Source organism: Protobothrops mucrosquamatus, unplaced genomic scaffold (genome assembly GCF_001527695.2).
Source record: "Protobothrops mucrosquamatus isolate PMUCROS unplaced genomic scaffold, P.Mucros_1.0 scaffold1080, whole genome shotgun sequence".
NCBI lineage: Eukaryota > Metazoa > Chordata > Lepidosauria > Squamata > Viperidae > Protobothrops > Protobothrops mucrosquamatus.
Genome location: NW_015387308.1, coordinates 1 through 13,003, shown reverse-complemented (window position 1 = coordinate 13,003; position 13,003 = coordinate 1). Strand labels below are relative to the sequence as shown.

The 13,003-nt window shown below is 36.3% G+C and overlaps 1 protein-coding gene across 1 annotated transcript in view; it reads left to right on the top strand.

The window, feature by feature from the left end:
* The window catches only part of COQ8A (coenzyme Q8A), a 40,898-nt gene extending 28,278 nt beyond the window's left edge, over positions 1-12,620 (top strand). The window contains exons 6-9 of the mRNA XM_015820172.1: positions 5,584-5,706; positions 9,953-10,038; positions 10,395-10,535; positions 12,203-12,620. Of these exons, the coding sequence (XP_015675658.1) occupies positions 5,584-5,706; positions 9,953-10,038; positions 10,395-10,535; positions 12,203-12,445 (593 nt within the window). The 3' untranslated portion in view covers positions 12,446-12,620. The remainder of the gene's footprint in view (positions 1-5,583; positions 5,707-9,952; positions 10,039-10,394; positions 10,536-12,202) is intronic.
* The last annotated feature ends 383 nt before the right edge of the window (positions 12,621-13,003 follow it).

The following is a 13,003-nucleotide window of genomic DNA, read 5'->3' as shown; positions in this document are numbered from 1 at the left end:
ACATAAAAAGAATCTAAGATAAAGGAGCCAGGATTATTCTACATAAATTTGTAGCAAGAGGACATTGTTTTACTCAGATTGCTGTCTTACAAGTGAACTTGCCCAATTAAAGTTCATTAAGGTAAGGGGATGTGAAGGAGGTTGGACTTTATTCTGTCCAAAGCACTCATGCTTGACAGGCATACATAGGATACCTTTTACTTGGGCAAGAAGAAGACTATCATGCAGACATTTTGTTGCCACATTTTGGGCTGTTTACGTCACTTTCAGTTACTTCAACAAAGAATACTTCAACGTTGTTAGTGGCCAAGTGTGACTAAGCCAAACATTGACAAGAAGTTCAATGTTGGGGTCTTAATTACTAAATAATGGACAGCTGTCATCTTTGCAACAGCTTCTTGAAGAATGCCTATAGGAGAGTAACATAAATAACATAAGTAACTCTGCTTGAAACCTAACTCTAAATTCCCAACAAGAGTATGTTTTCTGCTGTTATCTGGCCATTTAGCTTTGAAAGGAAAAGATATATTTTCATAGCAATACTGACCATTAAGCCAGTCTTATGTGACTTTGACAAGACCTTGGTATTTTAATATTTACAGTCTAACTTTTATAGTCATTATGCTAGGTATGGCAACAAGGAACTAGGTATGTTTAATTTAACAAAGAGAAGGATTAGGGGTGACATGATAGCTGCCTTCCAATACTATACACACACACATACACACATACACACACACACACACACACACATACATACATACATACATACATATTAATTAATTAAATCGCTTTCAAATTTGCTCTGTTTCCCCGGCCATTCTCTGTCTAAAAAGATTTTAAAGATTCATAGCTAACCTGCCTGATTTCTTTGCTTCCCTGATGATGATTAAATTAATTAGTTATCATTGATGGTATTTATATGCTGCATTTCCTTGTATACTCCCAATATGATATATAATTATCAAACAAAAGCACACCGAATTAATAGCAATAAAATGGCATTTAAAACTTGACAATGGATTCCAATTTTTGTCCAAAATGCTGAGTTTGTAACTTGTACAATAGGACTTCTTGGGGCAATAGTTACAAGCTAAGGGCAGAGTATCTGAAAGAGTCTTGAGAAGCAGGCATGGATATTATCCGTGTACTTCAGTGCATATTCACTCTACATAAATAAAATAGTAGCTTCAGAAAATGGTGCAAAATTATCTGCGGTCTATCTGAAAATGGTTGGGGAAAAATGACAAATTCATAAACACAGAATCTGCTGTACTGTAAACTGCATGGATAGAAAGATGAGGCATTCGGTGTGAGTACATTCACACCATTGGCAGAATCCTTGAAAGCATGCCTTTGCTGCAGTCTGGTTTCAGCAGACCTTTCCCAGGACGTTGGTTGTGCAATAGTTCTATTTACATTTTCCTGTTTTCAAACAGTACTTTGTTTAACTGGGCACTCCCCGATCTGAATACAGGCAGAACAAAACTAATTATAAGAAGTTAAGCTTGTGGCTATTAACTAGTTTAAAGTTAGAGAAATGAGGGCAGATTGATCTTATTTCCTGAGAGCTTTAAGTAAAAAGAGAAATTAATTGTTAAGGGCTTTTGTTTTCTACTAATTTGAAGAGCCTTCATACAGAAGTGCCTTAGACATTTTTGTGCAGCTTTCAAGTTCAAAGGCTACTTTTTCTGACAACTTTTTTTTTTGCCACTGTTATGCATAGCTTACATAATACAACATAATGCCCAAGAAAGAACTATGAATGAATATCATAGGATCCATTTTGAGGCCTGTTTTTCCATTTAGCTCTTTTTTGTCTTACAACTGAATTTTCCACCTGTCTGTTCTGTCATTCATTCCAGAGAGCTTGCAACTAGAGCTTTGTGGTTTCCTCTCCCCCCCCCCCCCAGGGTTGATGTCACCTTGTCAACAAGAGCAACAGGCTTATTTTGTGCTTATAGTTGGGTTAAGACATAGAAGCTTCAGGACTGTGGCTGAAATAATGGATATGTCCCCCCCCCCCATTTTAATTCCTTAATAACCTTTTTTTCTCAGTATATAGTTAAAGAGCCACAAAGCAGTCTTCAAATGAGAAAACACACTTGTAGTGCAACTTTTACTGAAATTAGATGCTGAAAAAAAGAGTGCAGTATTTGCTTCAGAGAAGGCCACACTTTTGCCATCAGTTATGACAGCCTTCCACAATCTGGTGTTGTTTTTTTTAGGAATGTTGGTTTTCAAATATTGCCTTGTGGGCACTGAATTGGAAAGTTGAGTGATAAAATTCCAGATTCTCATGTTTATAACACAGGAACTTGTTAGAGTTTTGCCAGACAGAAGAGGCACAGAAGAAAAATGCTATAAAACAAATATCAAAATAATGCAACATTAAATCAACAACTGTCTAATTCGAGGGAACATATTTTAGAAAAGACCAAATTAATTGGAAGAACACATAAATGTGTGTAATCTTGATGAAAATAATATTTCACATATTCAAATTCAGTATCTTTGTTTAAAATGATATTATAACTAACAAAAGGAGCCAATTTTGATTGAATTTATTTTTTCAGTGAAGAGTTGTTTTGTTTTGTGTATTTTTATCTAAATAAATATCTCCCCCTCCCATTTTTAATCATCACTGATCCAATGAAGCATGCACTTTAGTTTTGCAACATTTTGCAATAACAGTTTTAATGCTCAACCAAATTTATTTCTTTTGTTGCACAAATGTATAGATAATTGGTAAATATAGACAGTAAACAGTCTGTTGGGTGGTTTCTCTATTTTCTCCAGAAATATTTGATGAAAAACAACAAATTAGTTTTCACTACTGCTTATTGGCTTGACTCTAATGCCAAGTTGTGGTTTGCCATAGAGTAGAAAGCTGCAGACCCTAGGTTTGTGCAAGTATATGTATATATTTAAATATTGGACCCTCTGTCTTAATGGCTGTTACAGCAAATTATTTTAAATAAAGTATGTGTGGGCAAGGAAATGCTTATTTTAAGCATGAATTGCAGATGAGAGTTACTATACTACCAAACAATGTGTAAAAAAGCTTTTTGATTAACAGTGACTTTCAGAACCATTGTAGTGGTTTTGGTGGGAGATATATAAGCCACATTAGGTGAAAGGAGAGTGTTTCCAGGAATATAAAATGAAATTCAATCTTGATACGCCCTCTTGTGTTGGGGGATGAATGAACTTGAAGATCAGCTTTATTAAAAGTTCAGGGGCATGATTTAACTTTCAGTATTGCAAAAACAAGTACATGATTATTGAGCCAGAGAAACACTTTGTGAAGTATTTATGATCGGATGAAAAACATAGTATGATGGATTATATTGCCTCAGAATACTTAGAAAAATTGCTTAGATGAATGCGGCCCCAGATTATGCAGTTTTGTTACTGCATGAAGCTGAAAATATTAACCAAGAAAAATAATTTTCTCTTGACCATGCTTCTTTGCACAGATAAGGAGTGTTTTCATTATGTTGGTGTATTCACACATGGACATGCACTCATGCATTCATGCACAAAGAAAGAGAACAGAATATCTTGAAGAAGGTATTCAATAGTTATTAGGCTAAAAGCATAGCCTTGGTAGGGAGGGAAGGAGGAAAAAACCAGAAGATTGTCCTGCCTTGATTCTATTTGGTATGAGTGAATATATAAGATGCTATCAAGATTCTGTTGTTATACCCTGTAACAGTAGAGTTCCAGTATTTTTTATGGAATCTATTTCTTGACCTGCCCACCTCAAAGGACTGACACACAGAATGCACAAAATATCCTGCAGAAAACCAGAGTAGGCACAGGTCGGGTGAGAGGTAATTAAAAATATGTCTTTGAATCACAGTCTCTAAAGAACTGGTAGAATATCTCAACTGGTTGACTTTTCAATTTGTCCTGGAGTTACAGTGGAAGCCTGTGTATAATTTGTAGACATTGCTAAAAATAATCTCAGTAGGATTTTCATATTGGCAAATTATGTTTAATAGCCAGCATTATATCCTGGCATTCCCATTTTTTTCCTGGTGAATAAATACAAACTTGGTCATCTGAATGGAATCAAAATATGTCTCTTCAGTTTTTATAAGGATTATTGTCTATATGCATAGGTAAAAAGTAAAGTTTACTGTCCTCTAGCACAGCGGTCCCCAATCTTTCTGGCTTTGCGGACCGGCGGAGGGGAGAGGGGATGGTTCTGTGTGACTGGTGGCCAAGTGTGCGCGTGCATCTCTTATTTGCACAAGCAGCTGGCACACATGGAGCTGCAACACGCAAGCGGAGCTGAGCACATTTGCCCGCCGCTTCCACAGCCTGGTTCTGATCAGGCTGCAGCCTGTTAGTGGGCTGCGGCCTGGTAGTCGGGGACCCCTGCCCTAGCATACTGTAAAGAGTAGTAAAAACAAGTGATCATTTGACAAGTCACAATTGGAGTTTTAGATATATTTTGGTTCATTATTTATATTTTTCTGCCAAGTTGGGGGAAGAATTTTACCCCATTTGCGTCTCAAAATTTCTGATCAAAATTTCTAATTTTCCAATGAATTTCTTCATCATTTGCTGATTGGCCTGGAACATAGCTGTATTAGAAAATACTATATTTCTCATATTTAATAAAACCAAAATGCAACAAAACCTGTGCAGGGTAGAAAAAAACATTTAGCTTCTCTCCCCCTTATATTTTTCTGTAAATTATTCCCTTTCTACTGTTTGCAGCATTAAATGTTGTTTCCTTAACCAAATTAACATCTTCTCCACATTTCTGTAGTTAAGAATTGCTTGTAGTTAAGAATTGTTTCAAACAGGATTTAAAGTATATATCTTATTATATAATGTGCATTTGGGCTCTTGGCAATTATGTGGAACTGTATGCTTGAGTTTTCTCATTTCTCACATTACGAATACTGTACACTTCTCTGTTTGTTTAGTATTTCAGAAAAGGGCTCTTGACTTCTTTAATCATTAACTTTCTCCTTAATATGTTACTTGCTGGAGATCCATTTGTGACCAGAAAAGATAAATTCAAGGAGATGGGGGTAAACAAGCTGTAAACAGATTTATCTTTAGCTCCTAAGGATATGTGAGCACATTATTTTTTTAAAAAAAATAGGGAGTTCTGTTTGTGCAATGGTTTAATGGTGCTAGTACAAAGGGAATTTGTATATAGGTAGTCCTTGACTTGCAACAGTTCATTTAGGGACCGTTCAAAGTTACAACAGCACTGAAAAAAGTGATTTATGACCATTTTTTACACTTATTACCATTGCAGCATCCCCAGGGTCATGTGACTTACATTTGGATGCTTGACAACTGACTCATATTTATGACGATTGCAGTGCCCAGAGTCATGTCATCCCCTTTTGTGACCTTCTGACAAGCAGAGTCAATGGCGAAACCAGATTCACTTAACAAATGTGAGAAAAGTCATAAAATGGGGCAAAACTCACAACATATTTCTCACTTAGCAACATAACTTTTGGGCTCAATTGTGCTCGTAAGCTGAAGGGCTACCTGTATTAGCATCCTTCTTTTAATCTTCTAAATATTTTCTTCTCTGCTGGTCCCCAGGAAAGAAGGCTGTTTTGGATTCCAGCCCATTTCTCTCTGAAGCAAATGCTGAAAGAATTGTGAGTACCCTGTGCAAGGTTCGAGGTGCTGCACTGAAGTTGGGACAGATGCTGAGCATTCAAGGTAAATATAATAAGTCATCTAGCCTTTTGCCCCCCCCCCCCTCCTTTTTAACACTCTTAAGTTTACTGCAGTGAAGTCCATATTGGGAAAAGCAAGGACGGTGAGCACATTCAACAATACTGGATAATAATTTATGACTCCGTCATTCCAGAGGGCATACAACATGTAGTTTCAGAGATGATATATAGCGAAAATGCCTTTCTCAGTAAATCTTAAAGGCGCTCCCCCTCTCTTAAAGGGAGAAGTCTTGTTGAAGTTTCATCCCTCCTAGAACCAACTAGAGGTTGATTTTGCTAAGACTGCAGATCTCTACTTGGATTGTTTTTAGACTTGATAAGTAGTTATTAATCTCATTTTTTCAAAAAGAACGTCGGCTCAATCTAATCCATTTTTATAGCCTGTCCTGTGCTGAGTGGTTTAGATTTCCAGTTGCTGGAAGAACTTGTAAGGATATCTAGGTGAATGTGATTGCAAATTTGAATGTGATTAAAATTCTTTCTCAGACTTATCCCACAATGCAGGAAGTTTGGAACAGGAATTTGTTGACAGTGTAAGGATATTGAGTGTAGGATTGCATCCCATGTCTGTTTATAACAGCTGGGTTCATATATCAAGCTGAACCATGGATTGTTTGACTAAGAACTCTGAATAAGCTATAGTTGGTAAGGCTTACATATAGTGCTAAGTTATAAATCATGTTTGGGAATTATATTTGCTGAATTTATATCACATACTAAGCCATAACAAGTTTTTTGCTTTTGCTTTGCACGGTGTATGAATCCAATCAATATATCAATATTGAAGTAGATTTTTTGTAGTTTTGATGTCATACTAGCCCCCTTTCCTTCTCCTGTTTAACCTAGATGTTGCTAAACATCTAGCCTGATGAAGGCTTCTGAGAAACATGAACCCTTGGTCATTGGTCATTCATCTTCTGATTAAAATAACATAACTAAAACCTCATATTTAAAAGAAAGTTGTATTTTTAAAAGAATATGAGAAATGAAAAAGTCTCAAAAACATTTAGATATCAGAAGAAAAAGAAAACATACTCCATTTTTCAAAGCAATAAAATGAAGAGAAAATGGAATGGCTTAGTGGCCAAGGCAGCTGTCATACTTTCAGAATCAGACAAAGGCAAACTTTTCTTAGAAACAATGACAAGAAAGTGATACTGCTCTGAAACCTGGTTTGGGGTACTTCCAAATACAGTTAGTTGTTTTGTGAGAAGCAGGCTATTGGGCAAGTTAAATCTTTGTTCTCTTCGGGATTAATATGTCAAGAGATGCCACTACATCTTAGCCTTGTAGTTCTCTACTATAGTTGCTTATATGTGATGTCTATTACCCATATCCTGTAAATAAAGAATTTATTTGACACAGCTTGGTAGATAGGTAGATATATCCACATAAGCTTTTACTAGAATTACTAGCGTTTGCCCCACAGATGTGAAGTGTTAGCTATGAAAGATTATGTTAAGAATACACAATCCTTCACAGTCTTCGCCCCCAGAAGATTGTTTTAGGTTGCTAATAGGATTATTTGTTAACCTTTAAGACACCCTAACATGTTGATATAATAGACTAACACGAGTCCCTTTCTGGAAATTGGGTTAGAAAATATTTCACTTATGTGACTAATATACCTATATTATGCTATTTCAATCCAGCAGTTCATCAGGTCAAATATAGAACTGAGTGTGTTATAAAAGAAAATGGAATTTAGATATAAATCGTGCTGTGCATACCCAGACCATGCAAAAGTGGAATTGTTAATGTTACCAGAATTGTGAAGCCAGGAGAAACATTTCCATAACAGCTGACAGCCCAGCCCAGCCTTTCCTGTTTAAAATTAAACATTTTTTCTATTATTAACAAAGCATTGCAAATGTTCTGGAGGGTTTCAAAGGGGTAAACAAAACTTAAGTGAAGGCAATATTAACAGAATCTGTGGACATACAATTTGTATTCTTTCTCTGAATTCTGACACTCTTTTGCTGAGTTTTGTGTTTTTCTTCCTCTGAAAAGAATCAGGAAACTGGCTGGCTGCCAACATCAGACATTTAGCTCAGTCTACTGTCAGTAATATTTGTTAATGTTTAAGTCAGTGTTAGTATAAATACTGTTTTATCGTTTTGCCTTTATTGGTTGTAAGCTGCCTAGAATCACCTCTAGGCGAGATGGGCAGCATATAAGTTTAATCAATCAATCAATCAATCAATCAATCAATCAATCAATATCAATCAATCAATCAATGGGTTGCTGCAGCCTGCTTGTAGTTGTTTCATGCCCTAAAACTAACTGCTAACTCTATTTTATGATTACTATGGTTAATAACAACTCACTGGGGAAAACTAGCCAGCTGAGTTTTATGGATTATCCATGCTTATAAAAGGATGGATATCAAGAAGAGAACTCATTTTTCCATGTACTTCAGTTGAGGCAATTGCAAAAAAGTCTTTTTAGGACATGTCTGATACACAGGAAAACTACAAAATGGATTGAATAGTATGCTACATAATGCAGGACAAATTTACCCAATGCAATGTCCTCCAGATATGTTTAACAAGAATTGCCACCAACCCTCAGCCAGAATAATTCAATATTTAATTCAGCATATCTGGAAGCCACCAAGTTGGGGAGGGTTGTAGTAGGGAATGCATAATGCTTTGTGGTAGCTCTGCTTCATTTTCTTAATCTATTCTCCTTCATTGCTCACTCTGTTTGCGTGATCTTACTTTCAACTGATTTCCTGATTTACCAACCCTAGCAGGTGAGTTCCCAACTATATTTGCTCTCTGTTCTGTCTCCTGTCTTTTAAAATGGTTTCCCCACATCCTTCACCACCTCTTATAAATATGCAACGTAGAGACCTTTGTCATCTGCACATGCCATAGCCTATGTTTTGGGTGCCTCTGCTAGATGGAAAATACAGATTATTCTTCTTACTTTATACCACTTTGGAATGATTCCTCCAGAAGTCCTTGAAGGCTTGGCAGACCTGTTAGTATATTGAAAGCAAGGCAGATATATCCAGAAAGAGACATATCTGGTCACATTGTTAAGATTTACATTCTGCTTTTTGGATAGAGTGAAAGACAGAATTGAGACAATTGAGAATTAAGAAGCAGCTGTCATCATGAGAATAATCTGCTTAATCGAGCTGTTTTAATAAGATTCAGTGAGGACAGCTCTGGAATAAATTATTTCAGCACTGAGAATCTCAGACTTGTTTCTTAAGAGCAGATGACACAGTAATTTTGTGGGAGTCTACATTCAGTATGCTTCTAAAAATAGCATATATAAAATTTAGCACCCCAAATTTTGCTTTCACACGCGGCAAATCCTTGGCCTGCATGCCCACTATTTTATTTGTGGCCTTCCTGCATGGAAGTGCCAAAATGTTTGAATTTGGTTGTGCACGTTGAGCCCACTTTTGGAATGTGGGAAGTTAAGGGTGGGAATGGGGTGACTGCCTGCTCCTATTTTCATCCATCCCACAATTTTTTTTAAAAAAATTGACCACACCCCTTCTGAGGGATGTCATAACATCATCAGACTGCATTGCCTCCTGTGTTCCTCCAGAAGATCATGAGTCTGAATTGCAGCCTCTGTTCCAAGAGACTTTACCCAATCCTTCTTTAGCAAAATGATTTTGAACCTTTTGAGCTGTAAGTGTAAATGTAAAGATTTGGTTGTAATAGTTATGATGCAAGCCTAGAAAAGAGGGTTCTTAAACGGGTCTCCTTTAAGCATGAAAGCCAACTGAGTGAATTTGGGCCTGTTACTCAGCCCTGCCCACCTCACAGACACACACAGAAAGACACACACAGCTTGATGAAAATGCAATAAAAACAAAACTCAGGGATAGATCAGAAGCAAGGATCCTGTCACTGTGATGAGCATAATGAGGATAAATTGTGCAAAATATATACATTATATACACTGTATTGGTCATCCTTCTTGGTAACAAAATAGCTTCCTAACCTGTTGCTCAGTATTTTGATTTAACACATAGAATGTGCATGATCTTCTGTGGTGTTATTTGTGCTGAGGATAAGAAAACCATAATGTACATTACACATTATGTTCCTATCACATAATGAACAAGTTAAAATGCTTGGTTGTGACTTGAGAGCAATAATAGACACTGGAAGTGAAGCCTTTTATAATTGTGGGCTGCACCATGTTTTTGTCATTGTATGATTGACCCTTGTTTGGGTTTTTGTTTCCATTCTTCTCGATAGATGATGCTTTTATCAACCCACAACTGCAAAAGATTTTTGAACGCGTTCGGCAGAGTGCAGACTTCATGCCTTTAAAGCAAATGATAGTAAGTCACTGGTTTAGGAACATGAGAGGTGAGAACTTGGGAACAGAAATCAGACCTTATAATTTATACAATGGCTCTTTATTCAGACTCTGGTATTAGGCAAATGGGTGAAACACCGGGCCTATTCTTGCTACACTGTAACCATAAAAGCTCAGTTTGCTATTTTATTTTTTTTTAAGAGTAGCTCTTCTTTGTAAGGAACAGTTGTGGGGCATACTGTGCAAGTAAATAGCCATTGGCTTTGAAACATACTGTTGATGTTTGTTTAAAATAGTCCATATGTTATAATATAGTATACAAGAAAGCCTAATATATATTTAGGTATGTAATTTTTTTTGTTTTTATTTTGCTGTTAGAAAACTCTGAACAATGATCTTGGCCCTAACTGGCGTGATAAATTGGAGTCTTTTGAAGAGCGACCTTTTGCTGCAGCTTCTATTGGACAAGTTCACTTAGCTCGTTTGAAGAATGGCAAAGAAGTTGCCATGAAAATCCAGGTGGGGTTTGTAGCTTCAGGGTCATCAAGTTTATCTCAACTGTATTTTCTGATAATGTATTTTGCAATAATACTGCTACTAGGGGCTATATTTCTAGCTTTTTGATGGGCCCACTGGCTGGAGGTTACCAATGCTCCTGAGTTCTGCCATTATTTAGCGTTCTGATATTTAGGAAAAACACCATACAAATTTCATATTAGAAATCAGAATTCAAAAAGACGTGTGCATCTGTATACCTCCAATGAAATAAATTAAGCCAAAAATCCCAAAGGAGTGAATGAAATGGGAAGTTGAAAAAACATTCTAGATGAAGATAATGGGAAAGCACTTTTGTATTATTTAAAAAATAAATAAATACACAAACATGCACTGGTAATGAGCAGAACCTGAGTTGTTCTTGATGATTATTTCATTTAAAACATTCTGAAAACGAAAAAAAAAATATTAACCACTTTGTTAAAAAATGTCCCATATTTAATCTTTTAACTTTAGAATAAGCGATTGGATTGAGCATTCTTTGCATATAAGGCAATAATTATTTGTTGCCAGTTGAGCATAGTTACTGCATTTGCCTTTTCCTTTTATGGTGAAGTCAGAGTGGGTAAGGGGAAAATAAGCTGCTTTATTGGGCAGCTTAGGCTGCGTCAGGCTCATGCCTTCACAGCTTGAGATCAACTGAGATATGATCTTAGATTTATTCTTTGGATATGACAATTGCAACTAAATTGGTTCATGTGTATTAAGTTTCCATGCCTGTTGATCAAACTGTCTGAATCTGCACTTGGTATCTAATTCTGGGAATAATTAATGGAAGCATTTTTTGTGTGGAAATCCTGGCATTGTAGTTGGCATAATTCTTGATTCTCTCAGAGTTCATTTCTATCAGTGGTTACATTGCTACTTGTTTTTCAAGAGTATTTTTTTTAATCTAGTGATCTAAGTTAGGATAGGAGGAATGGAACTGTTCTTTAAGCTGTTTGTGTCAGTCAACCATCGGGAGCAAAAATATTGAAATGTGAATTCACTCTTTCTTTAAAAATAGTTATGGATCCATCTGGGTTTTCTACTTCAGGATTTTGAGATTAGTTATACCTCTAAACACAGCATTTCTGCTTAGAAAACTGCATAATGGAAAAGAGATTAATTTGGAATATAAAGAGCCACTTATAAAGGATTTTTGCTGGCCTTTTGCTAATTGATACTAAATATGAAAGGCCATTTCCCTCACCCCCACCTGCAGAAGATAATTTACAAGCAAAGATCTTACTATCCTTCATATAACTCTCCAGAAAATAGTAGGAAAGACATTCATTTTAAAGTCTGCTAACAGTCAGTATAGATATTATAAAATTAGATTGAAAGCAGCCTCTTAAGATCCTCTGTTCTCTTTTCTATACCAGGCCCAAACTATGATTATATTCTTTAGACTTAAAGGGAACAAAGATATTTAAGTTATGTAGATGGATAATTAGATGCTTTAACTGGGTAAGAAAGCAGGAATGACCTTAGAAATATTTGGAAAAACATTTCTGTTTATTATTGGCATATGGCATATGACATGTAGCTCTGCACTATCAGGAACACTACAGATTCCCCTCCACTAATTTAAAGGATATGAAGACTCAGAATCAATTCTCTGCTCATCCTTGTCCTTTTCTGTCTTGCAGTATCCGGGAGTGGCCCACAGCATTAACAGTGATGTCAGCAACCTGATGACTGTCTTGAGTATGAGCAATGTTCTTCCAGAAGGTAAAACTGTTCAAGAGGAAGGGAATGTTAAGTTTCAGAGGTTTGTGTTGAAAGAGTTGATGGAAAGCTTCATCTGTTTTCCTCTTGTAAGCAGTACTCCTAGAACATATTGTGCAGTTGGGAAAGCCTCTGTGTTCTTGAGAAGTGCTTCCCACTGTTAACAGAGTAAGGAGATTTGGATGGGCCCCATACTCTTAGCCTTCTGTGAGAAACTTAAAACCTGGTTGTTCCTGTAGGCATTTGGGTGGGGAGGTTAATGAACTCTGCTAGTTGGTTGTAATAAATTCTGCTGGTTTTTTTTTTGATAAATTGGAAAAAAAAATCCTCGATGCTGAACTTTGGTTATGTGAATTAGTATTTTACTGTTGCTTTAACCTTTTTTGTATTGCCCAGAATAATCACTGTGAAATGGGTGGCCATATAAAATTTTAGCATAAAAATTAATATGCACCGTTTATGGCTTTAGCCTCTGTGACTATGCTTTACATAATTTGAAAAATGACCACATCTGTGGAAGAACACAGAATTTGTGCTTAGTTTTAAGTATACATAGAGAGAAGGTGAGAGAAAGATTAGTTTGTTGTGTTATATAGTACTCTGTCCTATTGGCAGTTTGTGGCCTTTTTCTACTTGAAAAAGGCCACAAACTGCTTTTCTATTTTTCTCCTTTCAAGTAGAAAAAGGCCACAAACTGCCAACAGGACAAAGAACACTGAACA